The 14,152-nt window shown below is 38.4% G+C and overlaps 1 protein-coding gene across 3 annotated transcripts in view; it reads left to right on the top strand.

The window, feature by feature from the left end:
• The first annotated feature begins 3,781 nt into the window (after positions 1-3,781).
• LOC139312705 (ABC-type organic anion transporter ABCA8-like) overlaps positions 3,782-14,152 on the top strand; it is a 74,723-nt gene continuing 64,352 nt past the window's right edge. For 2 of the 3 annotated variants that reach the window (XM_070937717.1, XM_070937719.1), the window contains exons 1-7: positions 3,782-3,954; positions 4,861-5,037; positions 8,480-8,580; positions 9,077-9,303; positions 11,708-11,846; positions 13,137-13,322; positions 13,640-13,772. In XM_070937717.1, coding sequence (XP_070793818.1) covers positions 3,786-3,954; positions 4,861-5,037; positions 8,480-8,580; positions 9,077-9,303; positions 11,708-11,846; positions 13,137-13,322; positions 13,640-13,772 — 1,132 coding nt within the window. In that variant the 5' untranslated portion in view covers positions 3,782-3,785. Of the gene's footprint in view, positions 3,955-4,860; positions 5,038-8,479; positions 8,581-9,076; positions 9,304-11,707; positions 11,847-13,136; positions 13,323-13,639; positions 13,773-14,152 lie in introns of those variants that run through there. The other variant, XM_070937718.1, reaches the window with a different exon arrangement.

The following is a 14,152-nucleotide window of genomic DNA, read 5'->3' as shown; positions in this document are numbered from 1 at the left end:
GCTTATTACATTGGCCTTGGAAGTCTGCTAGCATCAGGATCTGTGCAGGATTTGATGCTTTCGTCAAAGCAACAAAAGTAGCTTTGCAATTCAAGCTCTGACCCATTCGTGCAGAAGTGTGACATCTTGTTGTGACAACAAAAACGATGGAACAATGAAAGGGTATAATGCTGCTTTCATCATTTGAAGCCCCCTGTGGAGGCTTCAGCCCAGTACGACATTCATCTACCATTGTAATTTTAATAATATACTGGCAAACACAAAACTATTCATTCTGTTAGAAATGTAAACCTGGAACTTATTGAGAGTGAATATGGTCCTGACTGCAAAAACAGTCTAATAAGAGGAACTCTTTAGAATAATGAGAAATCCATTGGAGTTTGTATATGGATTGGGGTCCAATTAGATTTCTGGCTACAAAACAAATCCCTAATGTGCAGAGATCAATTTTTCATTAACAAAATTTTATTCCCCATGAAAGTATGAGAAAGTGTCAAGCTACTTTACCAATCTTGAGGTTCTTGTTAATTGAAAGTTGTATTTTTCATCAATATTGCAAAGTTGTTGAAATCAACACAGTGCACCAGCAAAGCCGGCTCAAACTACTATACAGCAAAACACATTGTGATATTTCTTATACAAAACTGAGCAGTTGATTTTTTTCTCCTTCTACCCTGGCCAATAACACAGATCTGATGAAAAAGCTATCTTTGGTGGACTATTATAAATTGCATAGCACACACAGAGCTTCCATTCTCTGATTTCTGTGCCCAAATCCACCCTATTGTTTGTTTAAGCAACTGCAAACTGAGACACAAATCTAGCACAAGATGTCTCGTCTCTTCCCGATTGATTGTTCTATCCAATGTGAAACATTGAAAGAACATAAATAGCTGAGCCAATCAGTTGGACCACATTAATGCCATGTAAGAATCCTTATCACACTGAAAACCGAATGTCTCAAGAAAAACCCATATGATACCTACCTCAATCTCTGTTCAGCATCTGCTAAGTTATGCAGGTTGTTCACTCTACTTCACGTTTTCTCAAACTTGGCAATTTTAAAGTGCGTGGACTTCAACTCCCAGAATTCCCAGTTGCCAAGTTTGAGAATCATTGCTCTACCTAATAGTAGGGCTTCAGCTCTAGGAGAAAGTCCACACATCTTAAAGTTGCCAAGTTTGAGAAACACTGATCTACCTAATGCTAGGGCTAAAACTCCACAGACAACGAAACCTACACATCTTAATCTCATTTCCAGATTTGTGTCTTTAAAAATGCATATTTTTCAGCTAGGTGCAGAAAAAAAATGTAAATGTTAATAAGTTCTTTGTCTCTTTCAAACTCTGAAATATAACAAGTTCTTTTTCAGAGATACAGCTGTATGAACACTTATGAAACCTTCAAAACAAAAAAAATCTGTTCAGCTGATTGGGAGAGGGGAGGTCAGAGGAGGGAAATTAAGAACACCAAAGTATTGTGAAAGACTGTGGCTTTTTTGCTGGGTTAATAAATTGAAGGAATGAAGTCATGAAAAACAAAACAAAACAAAACAAAACAAAACAGTGAGCTGTTGTAGCCTTTTCCCCCCAAACAAATTGCATTACAGATGGACACTGGTTTGATTTTGTAGCTATCTTTAATTCCTTTTCTCCATTTCTTGTTCAAAACGTTTAAGGTAAGGGTTTCTGTGTTACTTTCTACTGGCTGTATTAAAACAATAATCCAGTTATGCATAATATTATTTAGATTTCAAGCATTACGCAATTTAACTCATTGAAAGCTACTATAAATTCAGTTTGACTCAATCTGCATATGCTTTGCCTGGATTTATCTTGTTGAAGTGGATCCTGCTTCTGAGTAAAGCTGTGTCAGATTAAATTATGTTAAAAGAAAAATATTTACTGAAGTTTCTTAGAACATTTTTTTTTCATTGGCAGTCTAAAGATTATGGATAAATTGCTTTCTGCATCGTTGGATGTTAATATGGACTTCTACTTGGACACCTGGAAATGCTACTAAGTGCAGTGGAATAGATGGGAATTCTATACAGAGATTTGATTGTTTTATGTTTTTTGTCACTCTATTCTATTGTATTTAGCTAAGGAAAAAGTGGCATGCTCAAATACTCTTGGTCAAATAATTCTAAGTCAAAACCCTGCATGGCTTTAACCTTTATTGATCTGTTTAGGAAATAAATAGATGCACGGAACATGACCCCATAAGCAAGGAAAGGAGGGGGATTGTAATGTTTAACCTGTGCCTCCCACTACAGCTTGCTTGATGTTAAGATTTCTTAGTGGATTTCTTTTTTATTTCAAACAAGCCTTACCATGCAGACAGAGTACATGCGAAAAAGAAGCCTGTGTCAACAGACTGCTGCACTCTTGTGGAAAAATATAATTCTGAAATGGAGGATGAGAATGCAGAGTTTTCAGGCAAGTGCCAAGCAGCAACTTTCATTTCAGTGCAACCCCTCTTCCCAACCCCTATTCCCCATTGAGATTTCTTTTCTTCTGGTTTCCTTTCTCTATTTCTAAATTATGAAAGTTGTGAATCTAATGTCAAAAATTGGACTAAAGTTGTGAATCTAATGTCAAAAATTGGACTAAAGTTGTGAATCTAATGTCAAAAATTAGACTAAAGACTATTTGTGTTGTGTTTATTGTACAACTTGATGAATATAACAGGTTTTGGAAAAAGGGGAAGGTACTCATGTGCTTCTGTTTTTTTGGTTCTCTATCAGCAACTGACTTTGCTAATGGTCTATGACGTCTCAAGAACATTTCATGTGAGACAAGGGTACAGAATAAGATGGAATGGGTTCAGCTTCAGTTTAGAGACAGACAACAATACTTGACTGCACACTGACATAGCAGAGATGGTCTCACATTTGGAGGACTTCCAGGGTACAAAGACAGAAGAAGAAAAAATCAGTTTGTACATGTGAAGCCCACAAAGTCCAATAAATAAGTTTAAGAAAGGACAAGTTAAAAGATCTTTAACTTTTTGCTAAAGGAATTTTAGCAACTTTCTTGAGTTGCTAACATTTCTTGTTATAACCAAAAAGAGAGCACACACCATCCATTTAAGTGCTTTCTTTCCTGTGCAATATAGGGAAAATTGAGGTTTTTTTGGAGAGTAATCTTTTCAGTCTCAAAATTAAAATTGTAACACTTTAGGAATAAGGGTGGTTCTAAAAACATTTTTAAAGCTTCCACCCATCTGCCATGCACCAGTTTGCTAAGAGGTCTGTAAAGGGCGTGCATAAGAGCACCAGTGTGCCTACCATCCCTGTCCTAATGTTTCCTCTACTTGTATCTATTTTATGTATTCAGTTCACGCTTATAATTATATAAATTACCTAATATGTTCTTGACAAATAAATAAATAAATAAATAAATAAATAAATAAATAAATAAATAAATAAATAAATAAAATTCAAGATGCCTTTTGGGGTTAAATGTGTGGCTAAACAGAGCTTCCTCACTGGCATTGCAACTTCTCCCCACGCATATTTTATATGTGCTTCTGTAGGGCGTGATGCCAATAGGCACACATATAGGTGCATACATGCATGAGGTGAGAGTGCGCATGTATGCAATATTTCAAGGTCCACCCTCCTAGATTCTCTTTTGCTATATTTTCATTAGTGTAGATCCCAAATGTTATGCCTATGGTTCAAAATAGAATTGCCTTGCTGCAATCATTCCAAAATACTGTAATAACTTGGACTTATTTCATATTTCCAGGAATGGTTTTGTTCCCTGGTTCTCTTCAGTATAATGCTGTTATCAGCATTTTGGGTTTTATATCAGGAGGCTGGTGAAATACCTCATGCTCTCCTCGGAAATCCTTCATTTAATATTACCGGAGTTAAACTTTTGTATGCTCCAAATACTAAGATGTCAAGAGAAATAATGAAGAAAATAGAAACACTCTCTCCTCTAAAAGGTATAAAGTATCTGTTTAAATGTTTTCAAAGACTTCAATAGATGTTACCGTAATTTCAACTGAGCTCATTTTGATTGAGTTTGGTAACTATAGAAAAATGATTGCAGGTATTCTCCAATGCTATTAAAAGAGCATGTTATTTAGACAAAGTGAGAAAGAGAGCCAGTTAGGTCTAATGGTTAAGGCTCCAGGCTAAAAACGAGGTGACTCTGAGTTTTAGTCGTGCTTTAGGCATGAAAGGATCTGGGTGACTCTGGGCCAGCCACTCTTTCTCTCAATCCAACACAACTCACAGGTTAGTGTTGTGGAGGAAAATAGGAGGAGGAAGGACTACGAGATACGTTTGCTGCCTTGAGTAACTTATAAAAATAATAAAGGCAGAATAAAAATAAATAAATACCACTGGTATATGAATTATGACTGAGTTCATTTATCATGCTACCTGTGGTTTGTCTGTAATGTTCTTTAATATATTGTGATCAACTGATTTCGTATAATCTGACAATAAAACCTGCTTTCAGATGGCTATAGCCCTGTTCTTCTTATATGAGAAGCAAAAATTAAACAATTTGGTGGGTTTTTTGAAGATTAATATGATGGATCAATCCAGCCAATATGTTATGCATGGAGATGCTTTTGAGATCAAGATATCTATCAAATAGATGAATGAAAAGGCTTTGACCCTTCAATCATGCATTTCTGCTTGCTTATCTCCTTTTATTTAACTTAGGTATTAACAAGATTAAATATCAGCCTACTTTTTAAAATATTCTTTTGGCCAAATTTTTGATAATAACCCTTGAAATGGTTAACTGATACAGCTAATAAAACATGAGCATGCAAAGACATTTCTCTTTCCCTGTCCTATGTAGGATTTCACTTACTGACATGATTTCTATGCTAAAGGTATCGAGACAAAAGTGATGGAAGATGAGAAGACCATGAAAGATGAGAAGGCCAGGGTATCGGCGCAGGACTTTGAGTTAGATGTTATTGGAGTTGTATTTCAAGACGAAATGTCCTATCGACTCCGATTTCCTAACTACAGAACAATTACACCACACAAAGAACTTGCTGTTATAGGTAATTCAAGATGGCTGTGTGTTTCAGTCTACATTTTCATATGTCTATTGAAGTATTTTTTATCCTTGGCAAGTTTATGATGTGAGGACTTCAACTCCCAGGATTCTGCTCAGCATAAGTGGCTGAGGAATTCTGGGAGTTGAACTCCACACATCTTAAAGTTGTCCAAATTGAAAAACACAGGTTTACATGGAAGTTATTTTTGGGCCTAGGAGGCGGCAGGAAGGCATGCTAGGCAGGGGTGAAATCCAGCAGGTTCTGACAGGTTCTGGAGAACCAGTAGCAGAAATTTTGAGTAGTTCGGAGAACCGGTAGTGGAAATTTTGAGTAGTTCAGAGAACCAGCAAATGCCACCTCTGGCTGGCCCCAGAGTGGGTTGGGAATGGAGATTTTGCAATATCCTTCCCCCTGGAGTGGGATGGGAATGCAGATTTTGCAGTATCCTTCCCATGCAACACCTACCAAACCACGCTCACTAAGCCACACCATGCCCACCAAGCCACGCCCACAGAACTGGTAGTAAAAAAATTTGAATTTCACCACTGATGCTAGGCCCAATATGGGGGGCAGGGGAGTGCAGCCCACCCACCCACCCCACAGCCCGTTTTTGGGTGCAGCAGGTGCATGGAGGCCTGCTAGTCTCAACATGGGAGGCAGGGGTGTTGCATGCATATGCGCACGCACAGGGGCAGGGGGAGTGTTTGGGAGTCATGTGTGCATGCGTAGGGGGAGCATGGGGGGGTCATGCATGCATGCAGAGAGGGGGGTGCTTTGCATTATGGGTGCCTGCACGTGTGCATCAGAGGTGGGTTTCAGCAGGTTCTGACCAGTTCTGGACAACCAGTAGTGGAAATTTGGAGTTGTTTGGAGTACTGGTAAATACCACCTCTGACTGGCCCTGCTCCCATCTATTCTCTGCCTCCCAAGTCCCAGCTGATCAGGAGGAAATGGGGATTTTGCAGTAACCTTCCCCTGGATTGGGGAGGAAATGGAGATTTTACAGTATCCTTCCCCTCGAGTGGGGTGGGAATTGAAATTTTACAGTATCCTTCCCTTGCCATGCCCACAGAACTGGTAGTAAAAAAATTTGAAACCCACCACTGGTGCGTGTGCTTTCAGCACACAACGAGAAAAAGATTAGCCATCACTGCCCTAAACAAATCTATGGGATTTTGTTTGTTTGAAAGGGCTGCATGGTTTTGGGGCATATAGGTGTGAAAATGGGTTTGAATGTATCTATGTAGTCACCATGGATTTTGGGGGTGAAAAGAAACACTAAAGGAAGAAAAAAAAAGCAAAAGGAGAATGACTGCTTGAGAGAAACTATAAGTCCTGTTTGATTAAGTTTTAGGGTTAGGGTTAGGAATGATCATTCAACAGAATGAAGAGGAAATGGTGCAAAAAGAGATAAATCAAGGCAGTTAGTAGCTACTTGGAACACATTAAGGAGAATTATATCACAAAGTACTAGAGATATGTTTGGAATTATGCTAACTGGGAGAGTATTATGCTAACTTGAAAGAGTATTTAGTGGAATGACACTGTGAAGGAACCTGTGAATTAAAAAAAAAAATACAAGAGACAGGCTTACTTAGATTTCCTCTGCGGGAAAGCAGACAACAAATTTCCTCAAAAACGAAGTGGTAAGAGAATGCTACAAAAATGAGGATGAGGGAAAGATACTGTGTAATCTGTAAAGAGAAGAAACAAATATTGCAAAGAATATAGATGAAGAAAAGAGGAAATAGTTATGATTATAATAGGCAGAGAAAATGGAGAACAATTTGACCAAAAAAAAGTATTTTGGAAGTTAAGAAGAGACAATAGAGTATCCTATGGAATGATTAGACTTAGGCTGCAAGGAATGCTTGCTGTGGTGTTAGAAGCATATTGGATGCAGATGTGAATGTATGAAGGAGAGGCTACATTATTGACTGAGAACTTGAATTATTTTCACTGAATGTTAGACGGACTGCATAATAGCAATAAAGAGCATGGATCTGAAATTAATGTATTAAACCTCAAGATAATTAGGTTTCATATGGAAAAGGAAATGAAATTGACAAGTTGTAAATATTTTTTAAAAAAATTTGATTTATATGCCACCCTTCTCCGGAGACTCAGGGCGGCTAACAATGTGTTAAGCAATAGCCTTCATACTTTTGTATATTTATACAAAGTCATCTTATTGCCTCCATAATCTGGGTCCTCATTTTACCTACCTTAGAAAGGATGGAAGGCTGAGTCCACCTTGAGCCTGGTGAGATTTGAACTTGCAGTAATTGCAGGCAGCAGATGTAAGTGGATGTTAATAACAGTGCTTTAGTCTGCTGAGCCACCAGAGCAAATGGCAAAAAAATAAAGCAAGTAAATGAATTTGTGTGCTTTGGTAGAATGTTTGCTAAAGAAGGAAAAACAAATTGAGAGGATCTGTTAATAAAGCTCTACTAATGGGAGTTGTATATGTCAAGAAAAACATAAAAAGTAAATTGAATATGGTACCAATAAGTTAAGCACATATGTAATATATTTACAGTGACCATATAGCCTTTATTATAAAGGATGGTCCTTTGTTTCAGAAATCTGTTCTTTAGGTTAATTTGGTTTAATTATTTATTTTCTTGGTTTTGCTCTTTGTAAAGCTCAGTTATAAGAAGAAAAAAATGGTCATGTAAATATGTCTGACCCAGTTCAATAATGACAGCACTTAAATTAGAGTTTTCAAATCAAGGAATAGTTTGAACTGAAATAAGAATGAGAAACAGCTCCCATTTTCTTCTTGACTTTAGATAGGATGATGTATTACGCTGAGTATTGTTTAAGATGTCAGTGAGTTATATTGTCTTACTTTTGTCTAAGATAATTTTCATTGGCTCCAGTACTTCAAATGCCTGAAGAAGTCAATGACATTGGTATAAAGCAAAGCAAAGTTCTTCTGTCTCTTTGCTCTTAGAAGAGAGGGAAACTTGATGCTTCTCAAGCCTTTCTGATGGGCTGTTTTCTTCAAGGCCTCAATGCAGTGAATCATTTTCCTGGAGATCATCCAGTTCAATCAAATCCCAACATTTCCCCAGTTAATAGGGACTGTTAATTTATAAGATTGTACCAGAGGTGGGTTTCAGCAGGTTCTGAGAACCGGTAGCGGAAATTTTGAGTAGTTTGGAGAACCAGTAGTAAAAATTCTGACTGGCACCGCCCACATCTATTCTCTGCCTCCTGAGTCCCAGCTGATCGGGAGGAAATGGGTATTTTGCAGTAACCTTCCCCTGGATTGGGGAGTGAATGGAGATTTTACAGTATCCTTCCCATGCCACACCCACTAAGCCATGCCATGCCTACCAGGCCACACCCACAGAACTGGTAGTAAAGATTTTTGAAACCCACCACTGGATTGTACATATAATATTGTAAAAGTCTGCTTCTCTTCTCCCCATTTTTATAGATATATGTTTCAACTTTTCCTCAATTTATTGTGAAAATCCGAGGTATTGGACTCAAGGCTTTGTCTCACTGCAATCTAGCATCGACAGTGCACTTATTGAAGTAAGTGGATATGCCTTACTTTTATCTACAGCAGTGGCAGTGACATTTTCTCAGTTTGGTTTGAACGACTCTTTTTCTTTCATTTTGTTTGCAGTTTTATATATTTTGATTTTTGGGTGTTAAGTGAATTTTGTTGTATGGGTATACTATGTATACCCATACAATGACAATAAAGTTATTATTATTAACCGGCTGATGTTTATCCTACTCACTGCCTCTGGATCTCCCTGGGCTGTAGAATAGAGCTCATTCTAATCTACTCAGAGTGTATTCAAGTGCTTTCCTTTTCCTAAGTACTGTACGTCCTCTTTTTGATTCCAATATTAACATCATTGTTAGGTTCCTGTATCAGGTCAGTGTGTATGTGTATGTGAGTGTGTGAGTACACACTTTTAAGTAATTCAATCGTTTTTTCCTTTATAATGTAATTGTCCAGGTGGCATGGTAAATCACCTCTGGAATAAGTTATCAGTAATTTCAATGTCTTTTCTTCTAGAGGATCACCAATCACTCTGTTTGGGAAGAAATGACTTCTATCAATGGCGTCCGTATGAAATCACCTTCTATTACAATAGAATCTGAATTAGGAAATGGTGTGTTCGTCTGGACCTTATCACTGTGTTTTGCTCCATTTATGTATTTCTTGGCACTAACTCTTTCAAGAGAGAAACGGAAATTAAAGGAGGTGATGAAGACAATGGGACTACGAGATGCAGCATTCTGGTGAGCTACGAAATTGTCTGTAGTCTCTTTTTCTCAGATGGATCCAGCAGGTTTTATGAGAAAGAAATGAATGAATCCATGCCAGCTGGAAAGCTCAGCAGAGAATTTAACGAAGCTCTGATCATGGAGCTGGTGCTGTAAATAGTAGCTCCATGTTAAGTTCTATTTCCTTTGGACCTCTAAATACTTATGTGACTGATGGTGTCACCACTCAGGTCCTTGTTTCCTCTTTATATAAATGGCTGTTCTGGCTGGCCATTCTGCAACTTAGTTAAATATAACTAAATATTCCCATTTGCAAATTTACAAAATATTTTGGTAAATTACCCAACTTTGAAGGGCACTGCAATCACACGTACAACATACTGTGTCTGTTTCTGGTTTTTATGCTAAACAGTGTTATTTATTTATTTATAGAAATAACTATATTCTACCTATTTTAAGCCTCAAGGTTGCCTACTTTTCGACAAAAGAAAAAGTTTCAAGTCTTTAAACATAAACCATCATAAATAATAAAACCTATGTATAAGTCAAATCTACCACTGTTAGCGCTCATATATTTAAGGGGAAAAACAGTAGAGTCTTCTTGAAGATCAATACGTTGGGGACATCATTACCTCAAGAAAGATATTCCCCCAAATGGGGCAGCCACTGGGAAAGATCATTGTTAGGACTTTTACCTTATATAGGGTAAGCATCTCCAATATTGGTCAGAGGAGAAGGTATTGCAGGCATTTGAGAGGATAACCAACTTATTGGGTCCTCCCATAGCTGTGGCTCATTGAATGTAATGAAGATTATAGTTGGCTCACATCCTCTTCTAGGTGAGCATTTTTGTTCAAAATTCTCCCTTTTGACTCACCCATTCTTTTCTGTATTTTATGCAACTAACTCTACTCAAGAGTCTGCTAACATTCCCTGTTGCTTCTAATTCTGCTTCTACCACTTTTTTGCATCCACTAAGTCAGTGATGGCAAACCTTTTTTCCCTTGGGTGCTAAAAGTACATGGGTGCGACAACATGTGTGTGTGTGCTGACCCCCAAAATTGGATCCCCCCCACAGGCCCCACCCCCTGCACATGTGTGCGCGACCCCCCAATGCTTCCCCTGCCCCCCACGCATGCGCACACAACCCCTGTTTTGGTGCTAGCAGGCCTCCTGAAGCCTCTTGGGACCAAAACTGGGGGGTGGGGGGGCACGCCACATCCCCATGCCCCGTTTTTGTGCTAGCAGGCCTCCCTGAAGCCTCCTGGGACAGAAAACAGGGGTGGGGGGCACTGCACCTCCCCCATGCATTATGCACTTGACCCTCCACCCCCCTGCGCATGTGCATGCGACCCCCCCTCACCCCCACACATGTGTGCATGTCTCCCGACAGAGATCCAAAAATCAGCTGGCTGGTGGGAGGCGCACGGACATGCGTGGTGGAGCTGACTTGGGCATCGGCTTGCATGCCCGTAGAGATGGCTCCACATGCCACCTGTGGCACGTGTGCCATCGGTTCGCCATCATGGCACTAAGTTGACCCTCAAGTAGAACAGATGCTTTTTAAAAAATCTCTTCAAACATTTCTTTATACTGTTGCACATTTCCTTATGCTTCTAAAAACTCAAACAATGCTAATGTGTGCAGATGCACCTTAAAGTATCTTTCTTTCCATGGATAACTTGGATCAAATGTCTTTCGGGTGTATTTAACAACCTTTACAACTATGTTTTTAGGGGTAGGGCTGGAAGGGGCATAATGTCACTAGGGTCTACTCCAAAACTGGACTCTCTGCTCATTTTAGAAAACTGCTTCTACCCACCTAGGAATGACCTTGTTCTAGGTCACTTGAATCAATTTTGGCAGGACTAGAACTCAAGCCCAATAGCATTCTAGATGAATTTTACTCCACAGCTCTGCTCTCTTAAATGAGAATTAGCTATGGAGAAAAATGGAGAGAATATAAAAATAAAACAACATTTGAGCTAAAAGGTCTTCAAAAGGAAAAGACCCACAAAGCGTATTACCTTATGTGGATATTCTTTGATTACATCTGCCATTGTTTTACCAAAGACTCAGCAATCTGGGAAGAGTTGAGGGAGACATCTGCTTTATCTTTATTTAGAAGAGTTATCCTTGGCTCCTTGGTGTTGGACAGCCAACACATTTAAAGAAAATAATAATAATTTTATTTTTCTGCCTCCACTCTTCTTCATATTGGGCACCTGTTCCTAACAAGACATGACTGTCAAATGCCATTTAATGATAAGTTTTACTGAACAAGAGAAGCCTTTCCTACGACCAATGTTTTTCTCCTGTAGGCTTGGATCATAATATTGAGCTAAACTGGAGAAATAATTTAGGGAAGAGGGAGAAACAAATGTTATCAAGAAGGTTAACAATGTCTTTTTCTTCGTAGGCTCTCCTGGGGTTTGCTCTACACCATATACATCTCAATTCCAACCATAGTGCTGACGTTTTGTCTGAAAGCTACATATTTTTACCTATGCAGCAGTTCTACCTTATTTGTCCTGCTTTTCCTTTATGGCATTTCATCTGTAAGTGTTGGGCTTTCCTTTTCTCAGTTAAGGTGATATGTTTGATGCAATAAATATTTCTGTTCTGCTGGAGGACAGTTTCTGGACCAGGTTAAGAAGAAACTTTTTAAATATTAAATTAAAACATTTGTTTCTCAAGTGTTCTCTCTTTTTAATGAAGCACCCAAACATGGGAATAGCTTGAGGGATCCTGGAGATACCAGTTCAATGAAAGCACACCTGGACAGATTATTCCCTTTAGTAAAAAGTTCTTTTGTTTGGTTAGCTGAAAGATAGGAAAAAGCATACCTCTCTATGCTTTTTCTATGAATACCTCTAAATGTATTCATTGACATTTATTTGATAAGCCGACTGCACCTTTCCAGAGAATATTGAAAATATGGTTACGTCATTTGTTTCTTGATAAATTTGAGATTAGATAACTATTAAATGTTTTATAGACAATTATTCAGCATTTTCAGTTCAAATGTTGCAGTCTGCTAACTGGCTTAGGCTGGTTAAAGAGAACCTATTATTTCCTTATTTTTTGGAAAAGATACCCTGAGTATCACTTGACTGAAGATTAGTTTGCTGTTGCCCTTATCATTATAATTAGCACAAATGGAATATGCAGGTCTGTGATGCTCTCTGAAGACTGTCTTGCAAGTTTTATTGGAATAGTTTCTTGAGGAACATCCCCACATCGGATAAGAAGACTGGTGTTTTCTCAACTTGTGATAGCCAGGGGCAAGGGTGGGGAAATGGAACCAGTAGCCATGGTTCTAGGTTAAAAAGTTCAATCATCAGTATTGAGTAGCAGAGCAATGAAATTGAATAGATACTTATTCAAAATTATTGCGCATGGTGACATTAGGAGTCTGTGCAAGAGTAGGAAGCAGAAATAGGTGCCACATTCCATCTGTGGTGCCACAGTCTTTTCATGTTGTCTGAATGTCTCAGCACCCAGACAATATGGACTCAAATGGACTCTACTGCTAAATGGACTCAATTCACTCTGCTGCTGATTTTCTAACTCTCTTTTTCTTGAGCATTTACAGTTTGATTGGATTCCATCTCCTCTTCTTTAGATAAATAATAACCTTTTGGGAAACGTGGCTACAGGAAGGCATTATGCACTGTCTTCCTATTAATTCAGTTCAGTTTGAATCCTGCCCAGCAAGTATCTACTGCAACAGCTTATCTTTTTAACGTAGGCTGCAGCAACTACATACAAATACAGAACAATAATTCACTCATTATATCTTTCATATTTGTAGAGACTGTACTGACTGGCAATTTCTTCTTCCACAGATATGTCTCTGTTTCACGTTGAGCTCTCTCCTAAAGAAACCCAGAATCACTAGCTTTGCTATTTTCATCTTGATTCCTTGTTTGGGAGCCCTCAACATTACTACAACAGTCAGGTTGATACCTCCAAGTTTGGAATTGATTTTGAGCATCTTCTGTCCGTTTGCTTTTGGCGCTGGGATTTCAAAGGTAAAGTGACACACTATATTTTACTTCATAATTCTATCGTCCTAATCATGATGCAACTAACAAGAAACACATCTGACACTCACTCTGGTGGCATAGGTATTTCTCTTCCAAAGATATTTTGATAGCAAACTGAACATGGACACAAAATGGCATTCCATTCTAATCCTTCCTTCATACTGATGAGACCTATGCTTCCATTCCAAGAAGGTTAGAATCAGATCAGTAGTTTAACTTACTAAACAGTTAGTTTCATTTCAATTCTTTGTTCTTTCCTATGAGAATTTGATTTACAATTTTTTTTTGTTCTTTTCATGCAGGCTCTCTATTTTCAAAAATATGGAAGGACCTTTGATTTTACTGACTTAATGTTCGAGCCGTATGGTTATTGCTTACTTATTGACAGCCTCTTATACTTGCTGCTGGCTTTCTATTTTGATAAGGTTGTGCCTGGTAAGAATATTACTGTGAATATATTATAGTTTGAAGACCAGATTTCTGCAAGTTGCTTTTCATTATCTCGGAAGCATCATTTTTGAATTAGGAATAAACTGGAACTGGCCTGAAAAATGGGGGAAAATAACAAAGTTGAGCAAGTATTATATCTTTCTTTAGTTTAAGTTGACTAATATTCATCTGAAGCTGCTAAATACAACAGTCTTGTTCACATATCATGTATACATCAGGGGTGGGTGGCTCCCGGTTCGCAAGAACCAGTAGTAAAAATTTGTAGTAGTTCTGAGAACCGGTAATAACATTGGCTGGCCACGCCCCCAAACCGGTCCTGGGCCTGGTTGCCGCTCACTTACCCCACCCACCTCTTCAGAGGCTTT

The sequence above is a fragment of the Pituophis catenifer genome, unplaced genomic scaffold (genome assembly GCF_029215685.1).
Source record: "Pituophis catenifer annectens isolate HBS135680 unplaced genomic scaffold, rPitCat1.0.hap2 SCAF_2, whole genome shotgun sequence".
Lineage (NCBI taxonomy): Eukaryota > Metazoa > Chordata > Lepidosauria > Squamata > Colubridae > Pituophis > Pituophis catenifer.
This window is presented reverse-complemented; position numbering and strand designations above follow the sequence as displayed.